General features: G+C 41.4%; 1 protein-coding gene across 2 annotated transcripts; it reads left to right on the top strand.

The window, feature by feature from the left end:
- Nucleotides 1–455: 455 nt before the first annotated feature.
- On the top strand, nucleotides 456–24,542 carry LOC110495391 (ly6/PLAUR domain-containing protein 6). 2 transcript variants are annotated; one of them, XR_016488193.1, is made up of 5 exons: nucleotides 456–666; nucleotides 13,402–13,569; nucleotides 19,666–19,764; nucleotides 20,482–20,707; nucleotides 23,545–24,542. XR_016488193.1 is itself a non-coding variant. In XM_036982334.2 (5 exons), exons 2-5 carry the CDS (start codon nucleotides 13,452–13,454, stop codon nucleotides 23,725–23,727), a joined length of 531 nt encoding a protein of 176 aa, XP_036838229.1. In that variant the 5' UTR covers nucleotides 456–666; nucleotides 13,402–13,451; the 3' UTR covers nucleotides 23,728–24,542. The 2 variants fall into 2 exon arrangements, 1 of the variants encoding a protein (XP_036838229.1); XM_036982334.2 differs by having other exon boundaries at nucleotides 20,482–20,612.
- The last annotated feature ends 475 nt before the right edge of the window (nucleotides 24,543–25,017 follow it).

The raw sequence follows: 25,017 nt of genomic DNA, 5'->3' as shown, positions 1-25,017 counted from the left end.
GTTGCTAGTGGAAAGAGATCTAGAGAAACCATGTGTGGTCTGTCAGGCCCTAGTGGAATCTGAACCCTTTATAACAGATTTCAAAGAGCCAGCTCATAGTATATTTATTGGCGTTGCTCCTAAAGAGTTATCCCCACTAGAGGACAGTGATTATGTGGAACTGATTTAGGTTTGTGTAAAACAGTTAAATACATTTAAAAAATATGTTTCCATTCTAGCCTCTTCATTTCATTTGAGTGATTTTAAAATGTGTGTAACAGTTAAATAATAACACATATATTAGTCAAAATTGTAAAAACCATTTTAGATCTTAAAAGTAAAAATATTGATATTGAAAAACATTTGTCATGTCTTTACAATAGTCCATGTACCATATGTGTAGATGAATACAATGGATATGGGATGGATAAGGTGAAGACCCCCCATCTTCCCAATTCCCCCTACATCTCTCTTGCACTGACGTTCCAATGGTTACGTATTATACACGCCTACAGAAACTCCCGAAACTGCAAGAGGACGACAAGAGCGGCGTTCGTTCTCACTAGTATGTCGATTCCATCGGGCTACACATCCACTTCTGAGCAGGAATGTAGTGTTTATCTAGACTAACAAGTGGAATATTCTTCAGTTGATTTACCCACGAAGTTCGGGAGGCGTTTTATTTGGGTAAGTGTTGTTTTCAGAGATTGCGGAGCAGTATTTTTTTTTAATGATTCTTCAGGTTGAACACTGTGCACAATGAAATGAGATATGAGACAGAAAAACAGCTGTGATCCACAAAAACAACTATTCTTATCGGCATATTTCTTACCCATCTGTATTTCCAACAGACAAATCAGTGCGCGTTTCAGTTGGTTAGTAGTCAAATGTGAGTTGTTTGGAAACTTCGTACGTTTTACTTGCGGTGGTCCCTGTACTATATCAAATACAATTAGCTCTCTATCTCGTTTTAAACTATTTGAAACGGAGTTTTCTCAAATTCAGCAGATTATGAATTGTGACCATACCATTATTTTAAGTGATCCCCATTCAAAGGGGATGAGATGGCACAGCTGTCAGACTGATTTAGGGAATACTTAAAGTAGTAACGTTAGCAGGTGCATGGCACAGGTTTAGGAACTGCAATGCCAGTGCAGCGCTGCCATATGTGCCTGGCCCATAAATAATCCACTGAGTGTAAATTTACTTATGGCTGCCTCAGCACAATGAAAGACAATCGACACACTGAGAAAGCAGAGAGAGCAGGAATTCTTCTCTCCAGATTTAACAGTTGGCCATATTGTTGTATGTTATTGTATTGAAGCTAAATGAGGTTTGCTAGTGCTAAAATCGGTCAGATATGTGGAAGGGCAAGGTCGGTATGGGAAGCACTCTTCCACAGCTGTGTGGTAGGCCTACATTAAACAAGTGAGGTACACTACAGTGTTAAGTGGTGTTATTATGGCTATAGGAATGACAGGGCTTCAAACTGGCTGCCCTGAGGCTTCTACCATCAGCAGGTTCACTACAACCATACTGTAGAATTACTACTGTCCAGGTGTGCAGAGAGAGTCCTCACACTGACATCACTGTACACCTATGTTCCTGCAGTCCACTGTCAGATTCTTTCTGTTGCAAACATTTTTTTAAATCCTGTTTTTGCTTTGTGGTTATGGGGTATTGTGTGCAGATGGGGGTGATGATGGGGGGGTGGAAAAAACGATTTCATCCATTTTGGAATACGGTTGTAATGTAATAACATGTGGAGAAAGTCAAGTGGTCTGAATACTTTCTGAAGGCAGTGTGTTTGGCATTTTCTCAGGAAGTCTGTCTGGCCTCTCCTAGAAAAACATCTGCATGTGTTCTCAGTTCAGCTTCAATTCCACTCCGTATTTTCCCAACTACTTAAAAAGACGCATCATGGCGTCATGCTATAACTTTAAAATAAACAGGTACTGGGAAGCATTCTAAACAAGCTGTTTGCCGGAATTCCTTTTAAACTCACTCAAGTAAAAACATGTCTATTTGTGGTCTGGCCCGGTCATCACAGAGGCAGTCTGTCTGTGTGTGAGAGTGTGGAACGGGGTGTGAGTGTGGCTGTTGTGAGTCTTGTAATTGAGATTTTTTTTAGAAGCCTCCTTTCCTTAATATGTAGAAGTCAGTGGTCTCTCCTCTCCCTCTCTTTCTCTCTCCTTCTCTCTCCTTCTCTCTCCTTCTCTCTCCTTCTCTCTCTCGCTCTCCCTTTTCACGTAAAAGCCATGCAACAGAAATTCCATTTGTACAGCACCCTAACTGGGGAGGGACAGCCTCTGGCCCCTGTAGTCCAAAACGGGCCTCTCTCTTACAAATCACTTAATTAGAGATGGAAGTAGTGGAGCCACAGGGTCAGGAAGAAGAGATGGGGGAAAAGTAGAGAATCCAAGTCTGTGACTCCAGGCAGCCAGAGGTCCAGAGGTCCAGAGCCTGCTGTGTGTCAATCCGTCCGCTGGTCCATTCATTGCTCCATATCCTCACACCACCTGTCTGCCTGTCTACACCAACCTCAGCACCCAGCACTAAGGCCTAGATTCAATCAGATCAAGCATTAACCGGTTATAGCCGACACCCGCATAGCTGATGTTTTGGTGTCGGAGGTGTCAGAGGTGTCAAATCAGTGAGCAGCTACTCTTGATCAATGTCACGAAGACACACCTGTCCCACTCACGTTACAAGTTCAGAATGAGAAAGTGTAGGCTATATCTCAAATTTAAAATCCTTAATCAATACGAGGATTTCTATCAGCCTAATCAAGATGTAGATTACATCTCACATTCTAGTGTTCAAACAAGGCTGCATGGGATTTCTCTTAATAATCCGACTCCGTGCAGCCAATGGCAATGCCCACTTGATGTATACTGCCAGGAACCACTTGTGGATCTGACAGATCTAACACAGTTCCAACTCTGACACTGCCAAAACAACCACTATGTGGATGTAGGCTAAAGCAGATCTGACAGCTCTAACACAGTTCCAACTCTGACACTGCCAAAACAACCACTATGTGGATGTAGGCTAAAGCGGATCTGATTGAATAAAGCCCTAACTCAACTTGACATCATAAAGGAATGTTCTATGTCATCATAAAGGAATGTTCTAGGTCATCATAAAACATCTTAAAGAATGTTCTAGGTCATCATAAAGGAATGTTTTAGGTCATCATAAAGCATCTTAAAGAATGTTCTAGGTCATCATAAAGGAATGTTCTATGTCATCATAAAGGAATGTTCTAGGTCATCATAAAACATCTTAAAGAATGTTCTAGGTCATCATAAAGGAATGTTTTAGGTCATCATAAAGCATCTTAAAGAATGTTCTAGGTCATCATAAAGGAATGTTCTAGGTCATCATAAAGCATGATCAAGAATGTTCTAGGTCATCATAAAGGAATGTTCTATGTCATCATAAAGGAATGTTCTAGGTCATCATAAAGCATGATCAAGAATGTTATGGGTCATCATAAAGGAATGTTCTACGTCATCATAAAGGAATGTTCTAGGTCATCATAAAGCATCATCAAGTATGTTCTAGGTCATCAAAAAGGAATGTTCTAAGTCATCATAAAGGAATGTTCTAGGTCATCATAATGGAATATTCTACATCATCATAAAGGAATGTTCTACGTCATCATAAAGGAATGTTCTAGGTCATCATAATGGAATGTTCTACATCATCATAAAGGAACGTTCTACGTCAATTTAAAGGAATGTTCTACATCATCATAAAGGAATGTTCTAGGTCAATTTAAAGGAATGTTCTACATCATCATAAAGGAATGTTCTACATCATCATAAAGGAATGTTCTACGTCATCATAAAGGAATGTTCTAGGTCATCATAAAGGAATGTTCTAGGTCATCATAAAGGAATGTTCTAGGTCATCATAAAGGAATGTTCTACGTCATCATAAAGGAATGTTCTAGGTCATCATAAAGGAATGTTCTACATCATCATAAAGGAATGTTCTAGGTCATCATAAAGCATCATAAAGGAATGTTCTAGAACATCCTAAAGGAATGTTCTACGTCATCATAAAGCATCATAAAGGAATGTTCTAGGTCAACATAAAGGAATGTTCTACATCATCATAAAGGAATGTTCTAGGTCTACATACAGGAATGTTCTACGTCATCAAAAAGGAATGTTCTAAGTCATCATAAAGGAATGTTCTAGGTCTACATACAGGAATGTTATACATCATCATAAAGGAATGTTCTAGGTCATCATAAAGGGATGTTCTAGGTCATCATAAAGGAATGTTCTAGGTCATCATAAAGGAATGTTCTAGGTCATCATAAAGGAATGTTCTAGGTCATCATAAAGGAATGTTCTAGGTCATCATAAAGGAATGTTCTACGTCATCATAAAGGAATGTTCTAGGTCATCATAAAGGAATGTTCTATGTCATCATAAAGGAATGTTCTAGGTCATCATAAAGCATCATAAAGGAATGTTCTAGAACATCCTAAAGGAATGTTCTACGTCATCATAAAGCATCATAAAGGAATGTTCTAGGTCAACATAAAGGAATGTTCTACATCATCATAAAGGAATGTTCTAGGTCTACATACAGGAATGTTATACATCATCATAAAGGAATGTTCTAGGTCATCATAATGGAATGTTCTACATCATCATAAAGGAATGTTCTAGGTCATCATAAAGGAATGTTCTAGGTCATCATAAAGGAATGTTCTAGGTCATCATAAAGGAATGTTCTAGAACATCCTAAAGGAATGTTCTACGTCATCATAAAGCATCATAAAGGAATGTTCTAGGTCATCATAAAGGAATGTTCTATATCATCATAAAGGAATGTTTTAGGTCTACATACAGGAATGTTCTACGTCATTATAAAGGAATGTTCTACGTCATCATAAAGGAATGTTCTACATCATCATAAAGGAATGTTCTAGGTCTACGTACAGGAATGTTCTACGTCATTATAAAGGAATGTTCTACGTCATCATAAAGGAATGTTCTACATCATCATAAAGGAATGTTCTAGGTCTACATACAGGAATTTTCTACATCATCATAAAGGAATGTTCTACATCATCATAAAGGAATGTTCTAGGTCTACATACAGGAATTTTCTACGTCATCATAAAGGAATGTTCTAGGTCATCATAAAGGAATGTTCTAGATCATCATAAAGGAATGTTCTAGGTCATCATAAAGGAATGTTCTACATCATCATAAAGGAATGTTCTACATCATCATAAAGGAATGTTCTAGGTCTACATACAGGAATGTTCTACGTCATTATAAAGGAATGTTCTACGCCATCATAAAGGAATTTTCTACATCATCATAAAGGAATGTTCTACATCATCATAAAGGAATGTTCTAGGTCTACATACAGGAATGTTCTACATCATCATAAAGAAATGTTCTACATCATCATAAAGGAATGTTCTAGGTCTACATACAGGAATGTTCTACGTCATCATAAAGGAATGTTCTAGGTCATCATAAAGGAATGTTTTAGGTCATCATAAAGGAATGTTCTACATCATCATAAAGGAATGTTCTACATCATCATAAAGGAATGTTCTAGGTCTACATAAAGGAATGTTCTAGGTCTACATAAAGGAATGTTCTACGCCTTCATAAAGGGCAGGATGGTACAGTAATAGAACCGACAGGATGTCCGGAGCTCTTGGAGAGTAGACCATATCTCATCGACTAGCGCCATATCACCAGCAGCCTCCCAGACAACCTCTTGACGTTCCACAGTGACACTGAAGGGCACAACGCCTCCGCAATACATTTCTCTGTGCCAGTCCTACTACTTCTCTAGCAGTCAGTCCCAGAGACCAGGCATGTAGAGGTACAGTATGGGCTTCAGTCCATTGAAACATAGAGTTCACTCTTAGAAAAAAGGGTTCCAAAAGTGTTCTTTGGCTGTCCCCATAGGATAACACTTTTTGGTTACAGGTTTCTCGTGGAACCAAAAGGGTTCTATTTGGAACCCAAAAGGGTTCTACCTGAAACTTAAAAGGGGTTCTTCAAAGGGTTCTCCTATGGGGACAGCCGAGGAACCCTTTAAGGTTCTAGATAGCTCCTTTTTTTTCACTAAATCAGTGAGTGACAGATTTACCTCAGGACTAACTATAAAATGGACAGCAGCAGGTTCTTATCCCAGGCTGCCCTCTGTATAATCACTAATTATATCTACTCCCACAATATGGCCCTGTCTATGGAGGTACCAGAGGGTTAAGAGACCTTACAGTTGACTTACAGCACCTCAAAGTGGTTCAACAATCTGTGCTCTACACACGATTCAATCTTGAATTTCAATGGAATGGATATTGATTTAAAGCTTAATTGCGACCAGTCTTTCTTTGGAATCCAAAACCGACGATTTTGTTACATGAGACATATGCTGTGTGACTTGAGGGAAATTCTTTTTGACCAGGTTTTTATCATCTTCCAGACCAGCACTACACTTAGACTAAGTTGCTCTCTCTTCAGTTGCAATAATTTAGCTGTTGTTGTCATTTAGGATTAAGTTATAATTTATCTTAATTAACCCTAGCCTCTTTTAGTAATTTGCATCATCTCTTATGAGTGCACAGATTTTCATACTGGTCCCCCATGGGAATCAAACCCACAGCCCTGGCTTTCCAAGCACCATGCTCTACCAACTGTGCTACCTGGGACTAACCAGATTCTCATACATAGAGGCCCATGTATACTGTATAATCCTCTGTTGGCTGACTATAGTGGTTCAGAAGTCTCTTAGCTTCTTACTCAGTGTTGTAGTATCCCACAGAGATAAATGACATTATAGAGAGAATCATACTCCTACACCCACATTTGGTCTGACTAGTTCTTGTGGATCTCTGAACACAACAGAAGGTATTAGCATCTCTCTCTCTGTGCCTCTGTACTGTAGTGAAGGGAAGAACCCCAGTCATTCACAGAGGATTGTTGTTCCCTGTTTGACCTGGAACATCACGTTGCCTGGTTCAGGATCACCTTTCCCACCTGGTCCTAGCACAGGAGGACAGGAGTCCTGGTTCAGGATCACCTTTCCCACCTGGCCCTAGTACAGGAGGACAGGAGTCCTGGTTCAGGATCACCTTTTCCACCTAGCCCTAGTACAGGAGGACAGGAGTCCTGGTTCAGGATCACCTTTCCCACCTGGTCCTAGTACAGGAGGACAGGAGTCCTGGTTCAGGATCACTTTTCCCACCTGGCCCTAGTACAGGAGGACAGGAGTCCTGGTTCAGGATCACCTTTCCCACCTGGTCCTAGTACAGGAGGACAGGAGTCCTGGTTCAGGATCACCTTTCCCACTTGGTCCTAGTACAGGAGGACAGGAGTCCTGGTTCAGGATCACCTTTCCCACCTGGTCCTAGTACAGGAGGACAGGAGTCCTGGATCAGATATGTTAACATTGCCAATGCAAGTGAACTAGATAATAAACAAAAGTGAAATAAACAATAACAATTTAAAGTAAACATTACAGTCTCTCTCTCTCTCTCTCATTTCCTGCCCGACCTTCCACCTGGGCAAGTGATTACTGGCCAGTGGCCAGTGGAATGCAGAGAAAGAGAGCGATGTAGAGGGAGAAATAAATAGAGAGAGATAAAATGATGAGAGAGAATGCATGTGGTTTCTATGCAAGTCTCATCTTAGAGGAAGGATTTAATTGAAGCCATTTCCTGCCATCAATCCACTGTAAATCTGCCCTTGAATCTAATCAAAATTAAATACAATATTACTTTATATGCTAAAACGCTACCGCAACAACCACTCTTTCATTTCCAAAAGAATGCATGCAGCACAGGAGGCTGTTGGCACCTTAATTGAGAAGGACGGGCTCGTGGTAATGACTGGAGCGGAATCAGTGGAATGGTATCAAATACATCAAACACATGGTTTCCATGGTTTCCACGTGTTTGATGCCGTTCCACTGACTCCGTTCCAGCCATTATTGTGAGCCGCCCTCCCCTCAGCCTCCACTGGCATGCAGGTAATAAAGTGTTGGTGACAGATCTGTTTATTGCTCCAGCTCTAGCAGAAGGGTTGAGAGGAAGGAAGGAGAGTTGAGGTTCCTGTCTCAATGTATTCTAGTTGACGTGCTTTGAAAAGAAAGACTTGAATGGAAACTACATAATGTGCTTAGAATTATGTGCATCAATCTGATATGAATAAATATATAATAAATATATAATACTTATATTTTAGTTTGGATTAGATTGTCTGCTGTGTATCTCATGAAGATTGCACGTAAATATATTTATACATAATACAACCGTCATGAAGGGCAGCAGGCAAAAATACAACCATACCGTCGTCATGAAGGGCAGCAGGCAAAAATACAACCGTACCGTCGTCATGAAGGGCAGCAGGCAAAAATACAACCATACCGTCGTCATGAAGGGCAGCAGGCAAAAATACAACCGTACCGTCGTCATGAAGGGCAGCAGGCAAAAATACAACCGTACCGTCGTCATGAAGGGCAGCAGGCAAAAATACAACCGTACCGTCGTCATGAAGGGCAGCAGGCAAAAATACAACCGTACCGTCGTCATGAAGGGCAGCAGGCAAAAATACAACCGTACCGTCGTCATGAAGGGCAGCAGGCAAAAATACAACCGTACCGTCGTCATGAAGGGCAGCAGGCAAAAATACAACCATACCGTCGTCATGAAGGGCAGCAGGCAAAAATACAACCGTACCGTCGTCATGAAGGGCAGCAGGCAAAAATACAACCGTACCGTCGTCATGAAGGGCAGCAGGCAAAAAATACAACCGTACCGTCGTCATGAAGGGCAGCAGGTAAAAATACAACCATACCGTCGTCATGAAGGGCAGCAGGCAAAAATACAACCGTACCGTCGTCATGAAGGACAGCAGGCAAAAATACAACCGTACCGTCGTCATGAAGGGCAGCAGGCAAAAATACAACCATACCGTCGTCATGAAGGGCAGCAGGCAAAAATACAACCGTACTGTTGTCATGAAGGGCAGCAGGCAAAAATACAACCATACCTTCGTCATGAAGGGCAGCAGGCAAAAATACAACCATACCGTCGTCATGAAGGGCAGCAGGCAAAAATACAACCGTACTGTCGTCATGAAGGGCAGCAGGCAAAAATACAACCATACCTTCGTCATGAAGGGCAGCAGGCAAAAATACAACCATACCGTCGTCATGAAGGGCAGCAGGCAAAAATACAACCGTACCATCGTCATGAAGGGCAGCAGGCAAAAATACAACCGTACCGTCGTCATGAAGGGCAGCAGGCAAAAATACAACCGTACAGTCGTCATGAAGGACAGCAGGTAAAAATACAACCATACCGTCGTCATGAAGGGCAGCAGGCAAAAATACAACCGTACGGTCGTCATGAAGGACAGCAGGCAAAAATACAACCGTACCGTCGTCATGAAGGGCAGCAGGCAAAAATACAACCGTACCGTCGTCATGAAGGGCAGCAGGCAAAAATACAACGGTACTGTCGTCATGAAGGACAGCAGGTAAAAATACAACCATACCGTCGTCATGAAAGGCAGCAGGCAAAAATACAACCGTACCGTCGTCATGAAGGACAGCAGGCAAAAATACAACCATACCGTCGTCATGAAGGGCAGCAGGCAAAAATACAACCGTACTGTCGTCATGAAGGACAGCAGGTAAAAATACAACCATACCGTCGTCATGAAGGGCAGCAGGCACAAATACAACCGTACCGTCGTCATGAAGGGCAGCAGGCAAAAATACAACCGTACGGTCGTCATGAAGGACAGCAGGCAAAAATACAACCGTACGGTCGTCATGAAGGACAGCAGGCAGAAATACAACCGTACCGTCGTCATGAAGGACAGCAGGCAGAAATACAACCGTACCGTCGTCATGAAGGGCAGCAGGCAAAAATACAACCGTACTGTCGTCATGAAGGGCAGCAGGCAAAAATACAACCGTACCGTCGTCATGATGGACAGCAGGCAAAAATACAACCGTACCGTCGTCATGAAGGACAGCAGGCAAAAATACAACCGTACCGTCGTCATGATGGACAGCAGGCAAAAATACAACCGTACCGTCGTCATGAAGGGCAGCAGGCAAAAATACAACCGTACTGTCGTCATGAAGGACAGCAGGTAAAAATACAACCATACCGTCGTCATGAAGGGCAGCAGGCAAAAATACAACCGTACCGTCGTCATGAAGGGCAGCAGGCAAAAATACAACCGTACTGTCGTCATGAAGGACAGCAGGTAAAAATACAACCATACCGTCGTCATGAAGGGCAGCAGGCAAAAATACAACCGTACCGTCGTCATGAAGGACAGCAGGCAAAAATACAACCGTACCGTCGTCATGAAGGGCAGCAGGCAAAAATACAACCGTACCGTCGTCATGAAGGGCAGCAGGCAAAAATACAACCGTACTGTCGTCATGAAGGGCAGCAGGCAAAAATACAACCATACCTTCGTCATGAAGGGCAGCAGGCAAAAATACAACCATACCGTCGTCATGAAGGGCAGCAGGCAAAAATACAACCGTACTGTCGTCATGAAGGGCAGCAGGCAAAAATACAACCATACCTTCGTCATGAAGGGCAGCAGGCAAAAATACAACCATACCGTCGTCATGAAGGGCAGCAGGCAAAAATACAACCGTACCGTCGTCATGAAGGACAGCAGGCAAAAATACAACCGTACCGTCGTCATGAAGGGCAGCAGGCAAAAATACAACCGTACCGTCGTCATGAAGGGCAGCAGGCAAAAATACAACCGTACTGTCGTCATGAAGGACAGCAGGTAAAAATACAACCATACCGTCGTCATGAAGGGCAGCAGGCAAAAATACAACCATACCGTCGTCATGAAGGGCAGCAGGCAAAAATACAACCATACCTTCGTCATGAAGGGCAGCAGGCAAAAATACAACCATACCGTCGTCATGAAGGGCAGCAGGCAAAAATACAACCGTACCGTCGTCATGAAGGACAGCAGGCAAAAATACAACCGTACCGTCGTCATGAAGGGCAGCAGGCAAAAATACAACCATACCGTCGTCATGAAGGGCAGCAGGCAAAAATACAACCTTACGGTCGTCATGAAGGGCAGCAGGCAAAAATACAACCGTACCGTCGTCATGAAGGGCAGCAGGCAAAAATACAACCATACCGTCGTCATGAAGGGCAGCAGGCAAAAATACAACCATACCGTCGTCATGAAGGGCAGCAGGCAAAAATACAACCGTACCGTCGTCATGAAGGACAGCAGGCAGAAATACAACCGTACCGTCGTCATGAAGGGCAGCAGGCAAAAATACAACCGTACCGTCGTCATGAAGGGCAGCAGGCAAAAATACAACCTTACGGTCGTCATGAAGGGCAGCAGGCAAAAATACAACCGTACCGTCGTCATGAAGGGCAGCAGGCAGAAATACAACCGTACCGTCGTCATGAAGGACAGCAGGTAAAAATACAACCGTACCGTCGTCATGAAGGACAGCAGGCAAAAATACAACCGTACCGTCGTCATGAAGGACAGCAGGCAGAAATACAACCGTACCGTCGTCATGAAGGGCAGCAGGCAGAAATACAACCGTACCGTCGTCATGAAGGACAGCAGGCAGAAATACAACCGTACCGTCGTCATGAAGGGCAGCAGGCAGAAATACAACCGTACCGTCGTCATGAAGGACAGCAGGTAAAAATACAACCGTACCGTCGTCATGAAGGGCAGCAGGCAGAAATACAACCGTACCGTCGTCATGAAGGACAGCAGGCAGAAATACAACCGTACCGTCGTCATGAAGGGCAGCAGGCAAAAATACAACCATACCGTCGTCATGAAGGACAGCAGGCAGAAATACAACCGTACCGTCGTCATGAAGGACAGCAGGCAGAAATACAACCGTACCGTCGTCATGAAGGGCAGCAGGCAAAAATACAATCTTATAAATCTGACTTCATGTTCAAGCCAAGGCTGGCTAGACCTGGTCATCCTCTAGCTTTTTGCTAATGTGCTTTATTCAAGCTACTTTATTGAATAATGATGCACACCAAGGCTTCTTATTAGAGATTGGAGAGTTTGTTTGAAGTTCAATCCATGAATATTGATTATCTTTCTGATATGGGATAAGACTACTTAGCATAGTAAATTGTGTGAATAAATTAATTATACAAAAAAAAAATGGCTCACATTACCAGGCGTTAAATGGAGGTAAAGGAGGGCTTTGTAATAGTGCAAAAAAAGTTTCAGTTTTCGGCAGAAAGTGGATTAATAAAGTCCATCAATATCTTATCTCTGCAAGGTGTAAAATTCCAACCGTATCAGTATTGCTCCCTCTACCTGGGATTGAGTAATTGAACCCCTGCCATTGGCCCATACATTGTAGAACCAAGTTGAGTCTGTGCATCCAGAGTCATGGAGAAGGAGAGGAGGCTCATTATCTGTCCCTGGTCTGAACCCATAGAGAGTTCAGCATCGGGGGCTTTGTCATGGGTACTGGTCCCATTTACCAGGCTCACTGGTATGGAAGTAAATATGGTCTTTAGTGGGGCAGACACCAGTCTCCCTCCAGGCAGACCCACCATTGTCCTCTCTGGCCTGGGCTGGTAGTCAGGCTGTATATCATAGGAAAACAAAATGGACATTCCATCTCTAATCTAGTTGGTCTTCTTTTTGTCCAGCTCCTCTCATTGTCTTACAGAGTCAGGGATTAACAACATGAACATCCGATAATCTGACTGGTTATTTAGCTGTAGAGCTTTGGCTTACTTAACATGACTTCCCCATGACTGAGCCATCCTCTCTGGGTCGCTGTGTGACCGGTGGGGGCCAGGAGCCTGACCTAGAGCTGGAGCTCTCTTACTGCCATAACCATTTGTTCAGTTACAATGTGTTTTCAATGGGAGGGGAAGAGGGATAGTTAGTAGTTGTAGACTATAATAGATGATTTAGTAACAGATTATTAATACAGCCTTAATAACATTTAATAGATATAGACTATAATAGATGATTTAGTAACAGATTAGTAATACAGATTTAATAACATGTTATATATATAATATGTCGGTCCTCAAAGCAATCCTTTACCTCGTTCAAGCAACCTGAGAAAAGCCTTCATCAATCCACTCACTGTATGTAGACTGTGATCCTAGCTTCATGGGATTCACTATAGGGTTAGTTACTGGATGCCATCTGAGTCGGGGTCTGGATGACATTTAGCTAATGAAGCAAAGCACAACGCACACAACAGCATGAGTGAGATACAGACAACTGATCACCTACTCCGGATGTACTGATCGATCTCTCTCAATCCATCTCTTTCTTTCTCTCTGTCGCTGTCTCTCTCCAACTCTGAGGATGTTTACCTTCAATATTTTATTCACTGATTGATTTCCCTCAACAGTGTCTTGGACGTTGACCAATCAGACAGCTGCATGTGGAAGGTCTCAGCCAATGATGGAGGCCTGGCCAGCAGCCTGGGTCCTACTTTTAACGCTAATCGCTGATTGGCTGGAAGCGGCTCAATCGCGGGACTTCACTGTGAAGGACATCATCCTCCTCCATCCATCAAGTATGAATACACACGCATTGGAAATGTATTTCTGTATCAAACTGTGGTAGATGGAGTTGCACCTTTCTTTTCTTCTGGTTGAGTCTGCTGGCAATGTCTCCGTGACCTTTGAAATTAGTCATCAATACTGAGATGTGACCATTATAACAGCCAAGAGAAAGGGCATCCATCCATGACCCTCTGATCCAGAGTTATTATGGGGGGGGGGCACACAGGGGCACGTTCCCCCTCAGATTTGTCCTGTAAATGTTTGTTTTTAAAAAATATATATATTATTGTAATTTTATATTATGATGATTTATTTTTTCGTTCTTCTTTTATGAATTTGTCTTTAGCTCGCCCAGATAGGTTCCCAATCTCCAAACCTTATAACTAGACGCCAAGAAGCCATTTCAGGCTATCAATCAAATTAGAGTCGCTGTTTATAAAACAAGCCGTAGAAAGTTGGTTTCAATTTCAGTTTAATCCCCCAGAAAAGACAGAACAAATATGACAACAAATATTAAGGTTAAACTCAAAATATTGTAATTGATAAAAAACGATTTTTAAAAAAAATAAATAAACCCCCCCCCCCCCCCCCCCCAAAAAAATGGTATAATCTTTGTAAATGATGTCATAAATAGGACTGGTGGAGTTACGTCACACACGCAGCTAACAAAAACATACGGACATGTCTGCTCTACTCAAAATTACAACCAATTAATTGCAGCATAACCGCAAAAACGGAAGAGGCAAGTGGACGGGGGAGAAAGTAAGGAAAGTTCTCTCAGCCCTGCATTAAAGAACAACATTGGTCGAAGACAATTGTGATAAATTAAAAAAGTATAGCAGTTTTATTTCAGGACCAAAAATGGACAGCTGCTCCATATAGATTACAAAATCGTTGGGGAGAGATTTCAATGTACCTATACCATGGCACATGGTTTATAAACTGATACACAAAACAACGCTGGATTCAAAACTTAGATTGCGATACAAAATTCTTGCAACCAATACCATTTTATCTATATGTGGGATACAACCATCCCAGCTCTGCAGATTTTTTGCGAATAGACAAAATCATTAGCTCATTTGTTTTGGTACTGTCAATATGTAGCTTGTTTTTGGTCGCAGGTTCAGGAATGGCTGAAGAATTGCAACATTTGGAGCTAACTCTGCAAATAGCACTGCTGGGTGATTTTAAAAGTCATAGTCAATCGATAAATAATATTTAAATCAAACCTTTATTTAATTAGGCAAGTCAGTTAAGAACAAATTCTTATTTACAATGGCGGCCTACCCCGGCCAAACCTGGACAACGCTGGGCCCTATGGGGGTCCCAATCACGGTCAGATGTGACACATCCTGAATTTGAACCAAGGTCTGTAGTGACACCTCTTGCACTGAGATGCAGTGCCTTAGATCGCTGCGCCACTCGGAAGCCCTATATAATAAAACTCTTAGCGAAAAACTTTATCTTCAACTTACAATCTGTATAAACTATGAGAATACAAAGGTTCAGAACTTTTGTGAAACATCACAGCACAGTTGAACAATATATAAGCAAATAGAAATCCAAACAGAGATAGATGGGAGGGGTTGAGTGGAGCTTAATGGAGGGACTGAAGGGTGGGATTGTAGAAAAAAAAGCTGTTTCAGGTGTTTGAAAAAGGCAAAATTCTTGAAGGGCTTGGCCCTTTGCCGAACACCCCCCCCCCCTCCCAGCCATCCTCACATACTTTGTGCCCCCTCAGATCTTTGAGGTGCATGCCGCCCCTGCTCTGATCCCCAGACAAAGGTGACATGGCCACAGTTGGTAATGGTCACAGTCAGGCCTCTCTCCACCCTGCCTTCATCTTTGAAGGTACTTTCCATATCTAGATGAAGAGATTATAATAAAACAATATTTATCCACAATGCCAGTGTAGAGACATCTTCCTCATCCACTCAGAATATGTACCACTGTGTGACACAGTCTCTGGCTTACTACATCTGCGGTGTTGGGTATCAGTGAGATGTGTGCGAGTTTCCAGACGTGACTTCCTGTTTCCCATCCCTTTCTCTCTGTGAAACTGAGACGCATTCTGTCCCTCAGCCTTCAGTTCCTCAGACTACAGTTCCTCAGACTACAGTTCTTCAGACTACAGTTCCTCAGACTACAGTACAGTATACTGGTCCACAGTGAGAACTGGGCTCACCGCCGCATGAGAAGTATGGAAACGCACAGTAGCTCTAAGAGGCAGGCACGTACGAGGTCAGACCCTTAATGGTTCCCCTTCCCCTCCATCTCCCTGCAGTCAAACACTGAAATCTCATCTAATGTATTTTACCTCAGCTCTCTTGGCACAATCTGCCTTCAACATCTGATAAGCCAAGAGCTCCTATATCAGGTTTATGGTTGTTTGTTTCATAGGGATATCTGAGCTGAATTCCCCAATAAATGCGTGTCTGTTTGGACCCACGCCCCGGCATGTACAGGGGGATAGGATGACCTTGACCAGCCCTGGGGGCTTGGGGTATGGAGGGTGGATTAGAGGGAGTATGTGTTAGTGTGTGTGTGTGTGTGTGTGTGTGTGTGTGTGTGTGTGTGTGTGTGTGTGTGTGTGTGTGTGTGTGTGTGTGTGTGTGTGTGTGTGAGAGACTGGCAGGCAGGCAGACTTTTGTTCGCTGAGTGACGTTTGGATGACCCTAAGACCTGTAGCTGTCTTAGGATGTGTCCTAAATGGTACGTCATTCCCTTTATAGTGCACTACTACCCCATGGGCCTTGATCAAAATTAGTGCACTATACAGGGAATAGGGTGCCATTTGGGATGCACTATATCCAATGGGAGGCCTGATTCCCAGTGTTCTTAGTATTAACATAATGGTTGCCAATTGAACAAACCAGACAAGCCTACTGTTTGATCACGGCAGATGGTCTCCATGCAAAGTTTAGTGACCATTCTATTCTAGAATCTAGACGGTTGAACTGACGGTTCATTAATTCAATTCAAACTGTATCGTCCTCTCATAATATAACACTTAACAAAGACACACAGAGTGAGTGTAGTTAAATGTCCTGTATGTACTGTAGTTAAATGTCCTGTATGTACTGTAGTTAAATGTCCTCTATGTACTGTAGTTAAATGTCCTCTATGTACTGTAGTTAAATGTCCTGTAAGTACTGTAGTTAAATGTCCTGTATGTCCTGTAGTTAAATGTCCTCTATGGACTGTAGTTAAATGTCCTGTATGTACTGTAGTTAAATGTCCTGTATGTCCTGTATGTACTGTAGTTAAATGTCCTCTATGTCCTGTATGTACTGTAGTTAAATGTCCTGTATGTACTGTAGTTAAATGTCCTGTATGTACTGTAGTTAAATGTCCTCTATGTACTGTAGTTAAATGTCCTGTATGTACTGTAGTTAAATGTCCTGTATGTCCTGTAGTTAAATGTCCTCTATGTACTGTAGTTAAATGTCCTGTATGTACTGTAGTTAAATGTCCTGTATGTACTGTAGTTAAATGTCCTGTATGTACTGTATGTACTGTAGTTAAATGTCCTCTATGTACTGTAGTTAAATGTCCTGTATGTACTGTAGTTAAATGTCCTGTATGTCCTGTAGTTAAATGTCCTGTATGTACTGTAGTTAAATGTCCTGTATGTACTGTAGTTAAATGTCCTGTATGTACTGTAGTTAAATGTCCTCTATGTACTGTAGTTAAATGTCCTGTATGTCCTGTATGTCCTGTAGTTAAATGTCCTCTATGTCCTGTATGTCCTGTATGTCCTGTAGTTAAATGTCCTCTATGTCCTGTATGTCCTGTATGTACTGTAGTTAAATGTCCTCTATGTCCTGTATGTCCTGTATGTCCTGTAGTTAAATGTCCTCTATGTCCTGTATGTCCTGTATGTACTGTAGTTAAATGTCCTGTATGTCCTGTATGTACTGTAGTTAAATGTCCTGTATGTACTGTAGTTAAATGTCCTGTATGTCCTGTATGTACTGTAGTTAAATGTCCTGTATGTACTGTATGTACTGTAGTTAAATGTCCTGTATGTCCTGTATGTACTGTAGTTAAATGTCCTCTATGTCCTGTATGTACTGTAGTTAAATGTCCTGTATGTACTGTAGTTAAATGTCCTGTATGTACTGTAGTTAAATGTCATGTATGTCCTGTAGTTAAATGTCCTGTATGTACTGTATGTACTGTAGTTAAATGTCCTGTATGTACTGTATGTACTGTAGTTAAATGTCCTGTATGTACTGTATGTACTGTAGTTAAATGTCCTGTATGTCCTGTAGTTAAATGTCCTGTATGTCCTGTAGTTAAATGTCCTGTATGTACTGTATGTCCTGTAGTTAAATGTCCTGTATGTACTGTATGTACTGTAGTTAAATGTCCTGTATGTCCTGTAGTTAAATGTCCTGTATGTACTGTATGTCCTGTAGTTAAATGTCCTGTATGTCCTGTAGTTAAATGTCCTGTATGTACTGTATGTACTGTAGTTAAATGTCCTGTATGTCCTGTATGTACTGTAGTTAAATGTCCTGTATGTCCTGTAGTTAAATGTCCTGTATGTACTGTAGTTAAATGTCCTGTATGAACTGTAATTAAATGTCCTGTATGTCCTGTATGTACTGTAGTTAAATGTCCTGTATGTACTGTAATTAAATGTCCTGTATGTACTGTAGTTAAATGTCCTGTATGTACTGTAGTTAAATGTCCTGTATGTCCTGTAGTTAAATGTCCTGTATGTACTGTAGTTAAATGTCCTGTATGTACTGTAGTTAAATGTCCTGTATGTACTGTAGTTAAATGTCCTGTATGTCCTGTAGTTAAATGTCCTCTATGTACTGTAGTTAAATGTCCTGTATGTACTGTAGTTAAATGTCCTGTATGTACTGTAGTTAAATGTCCTGTATGTACTGTATGTACTGTAGTTAAATGTCCTCTATGTACTGTAGTTAAATGTCCTGTATGTACTGTAGTTAAATGTCCTGTATGTACTGTAGTTAAATATCCTGTATGTACTGTATGTACTGTAGTTAAATGTCCTGTGTGTCCTGTAGTTAAATGTCCTGTATGTACTGTAATTAAATGTCCTGTATGTCCTGTAGTTAAATGTCCTGTATGTCCTGTAGTTAAATGTCCTGTATGTACTGTAGTTAAATGTATGTTTTTAAAGGAAAGTTGCTCTCTGTTTGTAGCAGCAACATCAATCCTTTGTTTGCTGTTATAGCTCTGAGGACTACATATCGCTGTAGCTCTGAGGACTACACATCGCTGTAGCTCTGAGGACTACACATCGCTGTAGCTCTGAGGACTACATATCGCTGTAGCTCTGAGGACTACATATCGCTGTAGCTCTGAGGACTACACATCACTGTAGCTCTGAGGACTACACATCGCTGTAGCTCTGAGGACTACATATCACTGTAGCTCTGAGGACTACACATCGCTGTAGCTCTAAGGACTACACATCGCTGTAGCTCTGAGGACTACATATTGCTGTAGCTCTGAGGACTACATATCGCTGTAGCTCTGAGGACTACATATCGCTGTAGCTCTGAGGACTACATATTGCTGTAGCTCTGAGGACTACACATCGCTGTAGCTCTGAGGACTACATATCACTGTAGCTCTGAGGACCACATCGCTGTAGCTCTGAGGACTACATATCGCCGTAGCTCTGAGGACTACATATCGCCGTAGCTCTGAGGACTACACATCGCTGTAGCGCTGAGGACTACACATCGCTGTAGCGCTGAGGACTACACATCGCTGTAGCTCTGAGGACTACACATCGCTGTAGCTCTGAGGACTACACATCGCTGTAGCTCTGAGGACTACACATCACTGTAGCTCTGAGGACTACAACAACTCACAATTAGGAGTCAAATGTACAATTTGCATTTCTTCTATAGCTCATTGAGTAATGACAATGTATTGATTCAGGGAAGTGTTTTTTCATTTTGGGACATGTTATTAAATTTACCAAAAATATGTTATTAAATCTACCAAAAATATGTTATTAAATCTACCAAAAATATGTTATTAAATCTACCAAAAATATGTTATTAAATCTAGATGGCGAATAATAGACTTGTGCTCGTCTCCTCTTGTCTCCACAGCCACACCTCATCCTGGAGGGTTCAAGTGTTTCACATGTAAAGATGCACCAGACAACTACGAATGCAATCGCTGGGCTCCGGACGTATACTGCCCACGAGGTAATTACAGGAAGCTATTTCTGGTATTTACAGCCTGCTCTGTATCTATCATCAAACCCTGTTTTTCAGACCCTCTCGACTCCGTCCAGAGCAGAAATATAAATGACAGGAAAATACCAGGCTGTAAAATGAAGGGTTATCAATGTTGTCTTTGCTGGTTTCTGTATCTTAAACATGGTGTATTTCACTTAAGCTGGACATGTTTAGATAAGAAATTGAATTGGCAGGTTGTATATTTCCACAGGCTCTCTTCTTTTATATAGATACATGGTTGTCTACTAAATGTCTGAAATCATTGTGAACTTATTTGTTGCCTTAAAGATTTGATCTTAAAAGCACATTCTTTGAGTTATTAACAAATGATAAATAGTAGTTTATCACATGAGGATGTGAGGATTGTTTTAAATCACTGGAATCCATCTGAACCTCAGGCTCTTTCAGTGTTACCGTCCACTTCAGTAAGAAGTAGATTGTTGACACATGATATTCATGGGAATTAATGACATTGCTGTTGAAAAGTAAGCTACATTTGCATTTACATTAACTGACACAATAAATGTGAAAGTGATGTGTTCTTATCATCGTTCAACTTATTGCTCATTGGTCCGTTATTTCTCAGGATTCCATAGTGTCTGAACGTTAGATCACATGTATCCATCTCTCAGCTGTAAATATTGCAGATTGCACCTTTAACGACAGTGTCTGTGTGTCTGACAGAGACCAGGTACTGCTACACCCTCCATGTGTTGGACGTCCAAGGGAACACTGTGTCTGTGACCAAACGCTGCGTGGCCCCGGCCCACTGTCTGTCTACAGGCTGCACCCAGGACAACCATGAAGGATACAAGGTCATTCAAGAAGCCTCTTTCCTTTGCATAGCATTACATTTGTGACACGGCTGCTGAAGCAACTCCTAAATGTACAAGTGCATTTCATTTACCAGGTGAGGGACTAACCAGGGGCAGTTATCAACGGGAACACACATACAGCATGTATGGAAAGAAAGATGATGTTTGAACTTTTATTAGTAATATTTGCAGTTCAGAATGTGGCTCTCTGCTCTGTGGTGTCTGGTGGGATCTACCACACTGTCATGGTAATCCCCAGGCCCTGGTTTAGAATGATCTCACTTGGATAAGAATCGGTTCCCTTCTCAGCAGTTGTTATTTGAATGTCTTTCTGGAAATTCCTCTGTGTTCGGTCTGTAGTCTGTCTGTAGTTTGTATGTGTTCTGTCTGTAGTTGGTATGTGTTCTGTCTGTAGTTTGACTGTGTTCTGTCTGTAGTTTGACTTTGTTCTGTCTGTAGTTTGTATGTGTTCTGTCTGTAGTTTGACTGTGTTCTGTCTGTAGTTTGTATGTGTTCTGTCTGTAGTTTGTATGTGTTCTGTCTGTAGTTTGACTGTGTTCTGTCTGTAGTTTGACTGTGTTCTGTCTGTAATTTGTATGTGTTCTGTCTGTAGTTTGTATGTGTTCTGTCTGTAGTTTGTATGTGTTCTGTCTGTAGTTTGTATGTGTTCTGTCTGTAGTTTGACTGTGTTCTGTCTGTAGTTTGACTGTGTTCTGTCTGTAGTTTGACTGTGTTCTGTCTGTAGTTTGTATGTGTTCTGTCTGTAGTTTGTATGTGTTCTGTCTGTAGTTTGTATGTGTTCTGTCTGTAGTTTGACTGTGTTCTGTCTGTAGTTTGTATGTGTTCTGTCTGTAGTTTGACTGTTCTGTCTGTAGTTTGTATGTGTTCTGTCTGTAGTTTGACTGTGTTCTGTCTGTAGTTTGACTGTGTTCTGTCTGTAGTTTGTATGTGTTCTGTCTGTAGTTTGACTGTTCTGTCTGTAGTTTGACTGTGTTCTGTCTGTAGTTTGTATGTGTTCTGTCTGTAGTTTGACTGTTCTGTCTGTAGTTTGACTGTGTTCTGTCTGTAGTTTGTATGTGTTCTGTCTGTAGTTTGACTGTGTTCTGTCTGTAGTTTGACTGTGTTCTGTCTGTAGTTTGTATGTGTTCTGTCTGTAGTTTGAATGTGTTCTGTCTGTAGTTTGTATGTGTTCTGTCTGTAGTTTGACTGTGTTCTGTCTGTAGTTTGTATGTGTTCTGTCTGTAGTTTGACTGTGTTCTGTCTGTAGTTGGTATGTGTTCTGTCTGTAGTTTGACTGTGTTCTGTCTGTAGTTTGTATGTGTTCTGTCTGTAGTTTGACTGTGTTCTGTCTGTAGTTTGTATGTGTTCTGTCTGTAGTTTGTATGTGTTCTGTCTGTAGTTTGACTGTGTTCTGTCTGTAGTTTGTATGTGTTCTGTCTGTAGTTTGTATGTGTTCTGTCTGTAGTTTGTATGTGTTCTGTCTGTAGTTTGACTGTGTTCTGTCTGTAGTTTGTATGTGTTCTGTCTGTAGTTTGTATGTGTTCTGTCTGTAGTTTGACTGTGTTCTGTCTGTAGTTTGACTGTGTTCTGTCTGTAGTTTGTATGTGTTCTGTCTGTAGTTTGACTGTGTTCTGTCTGTAGTTTGACTGTGTTCTGTCTGTAGTTTGACTGTGTTCTGTCTGTAGTTTGACTGTGTTCTGTCTGTAGTTTGACTGTGTTCTGTCTGTAGTTTGTATGTGTTCTGTCTGTAGTTTGTATGTGTTCTGTCTGTAGTTTGTATGTGTTCTGTCTGTAGTTTGACTGTGTTCTGTCTGTAGTTTGTATGTGTTCTGTCTGTAGTTTGTATGTGTTCTGTCTGTAGTTTGTATGTGTTCTGTCTGTAGTTTGACTGTGTTCTGTCTGTAGTTTGACTGTGTTCTGTCTGTAGTTTGTATGTGTTCTGTCTGTAGTTTGACTGTGTTCTGTCTGTAGTTTGTATGTGTTCTGTCTGTAGTTTGACTGTGTTCTGTCTGTAGTTTGTATGTGTTCTGTCTGTAGTTTGACTGTGTTCTGTCTGTAGTTGGTATGTGTTCTGTCTGTAGTTTGACTGTGTTCTGTCTGTAGTTTGTATGTGTTCTGTCTGTAGTTTGACTGTGTTCTGTCTGTAGTTTGTATGTGTTCTGTCTGTAGTTTGTATGTGTTCTGTCTGTAGTTTGTATGTGTTCTGTCTGTAGTTTGACTGTGTTCTGTCTGTAGTTTGTATGTGTTCTGTCTGTAGTTTGTATGTGTTCTGTCTGTAGTTTGTATGTGTTCTGTCTGTAGTTTGACTGTGTTCTGTCTGTAGTTTGACTGTGTTCTGTCTGTAGTTTGTATGTGTTCTGTCTGTAGTTTGACTGTGTTCTGTCTGTAGTTTGACTGTGTTCTGTCTGTAGTTTGACTGTGTTCTGTCTGTAGTTTGTATGTGTTCTGTCTGTAGTTTGTATGTGTTCTGTCTGTAGTTTGTATGTGTTCTGTCTGTAGTTTGACTGTGTTCTGTCTGTAGTTTGTATGTGTTCTGTCTGTAGTTTGACTGTGTTCTGTCTGTAGTTTGTATGTGTTCTGTCTGTAGTTTGACTGTGTTCTGTCTGTAGTTTGACTGTGTTCTGTCTGTAGTTTGTATGTGTTCTGTCTGTAGTTTGACTGTGTTCTGTCTGTAGTTTGTATGTGTTCTGTCTGTAGTTTGTATGTGTTCTGTCTGTAGTTTGACTGTGTTCTGTCTGTAGTTTGACTGTGTTCTGTCTGTAGTTTGACTGTGTTCTGTCTGTAGTTTGTATGTGTTCTGTCTGTAGTTTGACTGTGTTCTGTCTGTATATTTAGATTTTTGCTGGAAGCACCATTTCATCTATTCAAATTGTGTGTGTGTGTTAACGTACTAGGGGAATAAAGGTGATTCTATCTCTACTCCTGATTCCAGGTCTGCACTGCTTGCTGTGAAGGAAACATCTGTAACATGCAGTTGCCAAGAAACAAGACAGACGCCATCTTTTCCACCACCTCTCTCCTCCACAGCAGTAACGGTCTACTCACACACTACTGGCTGCTCACTGGCTGTCTGAGCTCTACCGTCATCAGTGTCATGCTATCCAACAGTCTATGACATCTAACACTCCTGCCGTCATCAGCGTCATGCTATCCAACAGTCTATGACATCTAACACTCCTACCGTCATCAGCGTCATGCTATCCAACAGTCTATGACATCTAACACTCCTACCGTCATCAGCGTCATGCTATCCAACAGTCTATGACATCTAACACTCCTACCGTCATCAGCGTCATGCTATCCAACAGTCTATGACATCTAACACTCCTTCTGCATGGTAGAGGAAGTAGATGTAAAGTTTGATCACCAGATATTTGGTGTTATAATTTTAAGAAGTTGCTTTTCTGTTGTTTAATTTATTTAATTTTTCCTATTTTATAACCGAGACAGTATTGACGGAATCTTCTAGATTTTGTCTCATCGTAAGAAGTTCTCCTGTTATATTTACTGGATTCTATGTGCGGTATGTGATATATGTACATAGTATTTATTTTGTATAATAATTGTTAAATACCTGTAGTTAACATTGGATTCAGGTAGAATGAAAAGTGAACTAGGTTGCAGTGTGGTGTTTTTGTTCCTGGAGTCGTGTGATTGGTTGGTTTAGGCTGTGTGCCCACCATACCCATGAGACTGATGACTGATCATTTCCTCTCAACCCATTGGCTATCTGGCGCTGGAAGATATGACGTCAACCATAACACTACAACGTTGTAATGTTTCTGTATTTCTCACAGTTCTGTCCAATAGAAAGGTTGCCACTTATTGATTAGCATGTCGTCTTGAGGATGATGGTCTAAACATCCTGTACAGATCCCATATACCAGGTTTGGTAAACATTGTGTTCACCATTAAATGTATCATACCAGGTTTGGTGCACATTGTGTTCACCATTAAATGTATTGTTTGCCTGAACATGTTTCTACAGTATAAACAGTATCCACATAACCAGATAGTGTAGTTTGTGGAATGCAAGATATTTTAGATCCCGCATGAGGCGTGTGGAGTCAGACTGAGGTAAGGTTTCACAGTGAAGGTAACATCAGGCAGAAATACAACGAAAGGTTTGGAGCTTAGAGGGGCAGAAAAAAAGGAACATTCTAACAGCCCTCTCTTTTTCTCACCTCTCTGCTTTCCTCTCCAGGAAGTAAAAAGGTAAGGTCTTTCTCAGAGCCTCGGCGTCCAGGAGGTGTAGTTTAAAAGCCTTGTGAAGGAGATTATGTTAAGCTGCAGGGGTGTTCATTTTAAAGGACTTCCTTTATCTGATTCTGGCCGACAGACTGGGTGGTCACAGTTCCAAACCAAACCCATCAGTCCTTCTCAAATCAGTGTTTAACCTAAAGTT

The sequence above is a fragment of the Oncorhynchus mykiss genome, chromosome 18 (assembly GCF_057628025.1).
Source record: "Oncorhynchus mykiss isolate SJ-2025 chromosome 18, ASM5762802v1, whole genome shotgun sequence".
In the NCBI taxonomy this organism is placed as follows: domain Eukaryota; kingdom Metazoa; phylum Chordata; class Actinopteri; order Salmoniformes; family Salmonidae; genus Oncorhynchus; species Oncorhynchus mykiss.
This window is presented reverse-complemented; position numbering and strand designations above follow the sequence as displayed.

Excerpts from the sequence above, each read along its gene's own strand:
- LOC110495391 (XM_036982334.2), top strand. The coding sequence starts at position 13,452 with ATGATGGAGGCCTGGCCAGCAGCCTGGGTCCTACTTTTAACGCTAATC. Across the intron at positions 19,765-20,481 it reads GGACGTATACTGCCCACGAG|AGACCAGGTACTGCTACACC; the intron begins GTAATTACAGGA and ends TGTGTCTGACAG. Across the intron at positions 20,613-23,544 it reads ACAACCATGAAGGATACAAG|GTCTGCACTGCTTGCTGTGA; the intron begins GTCATTCAAGAA and ends TCCTGATTCCAG.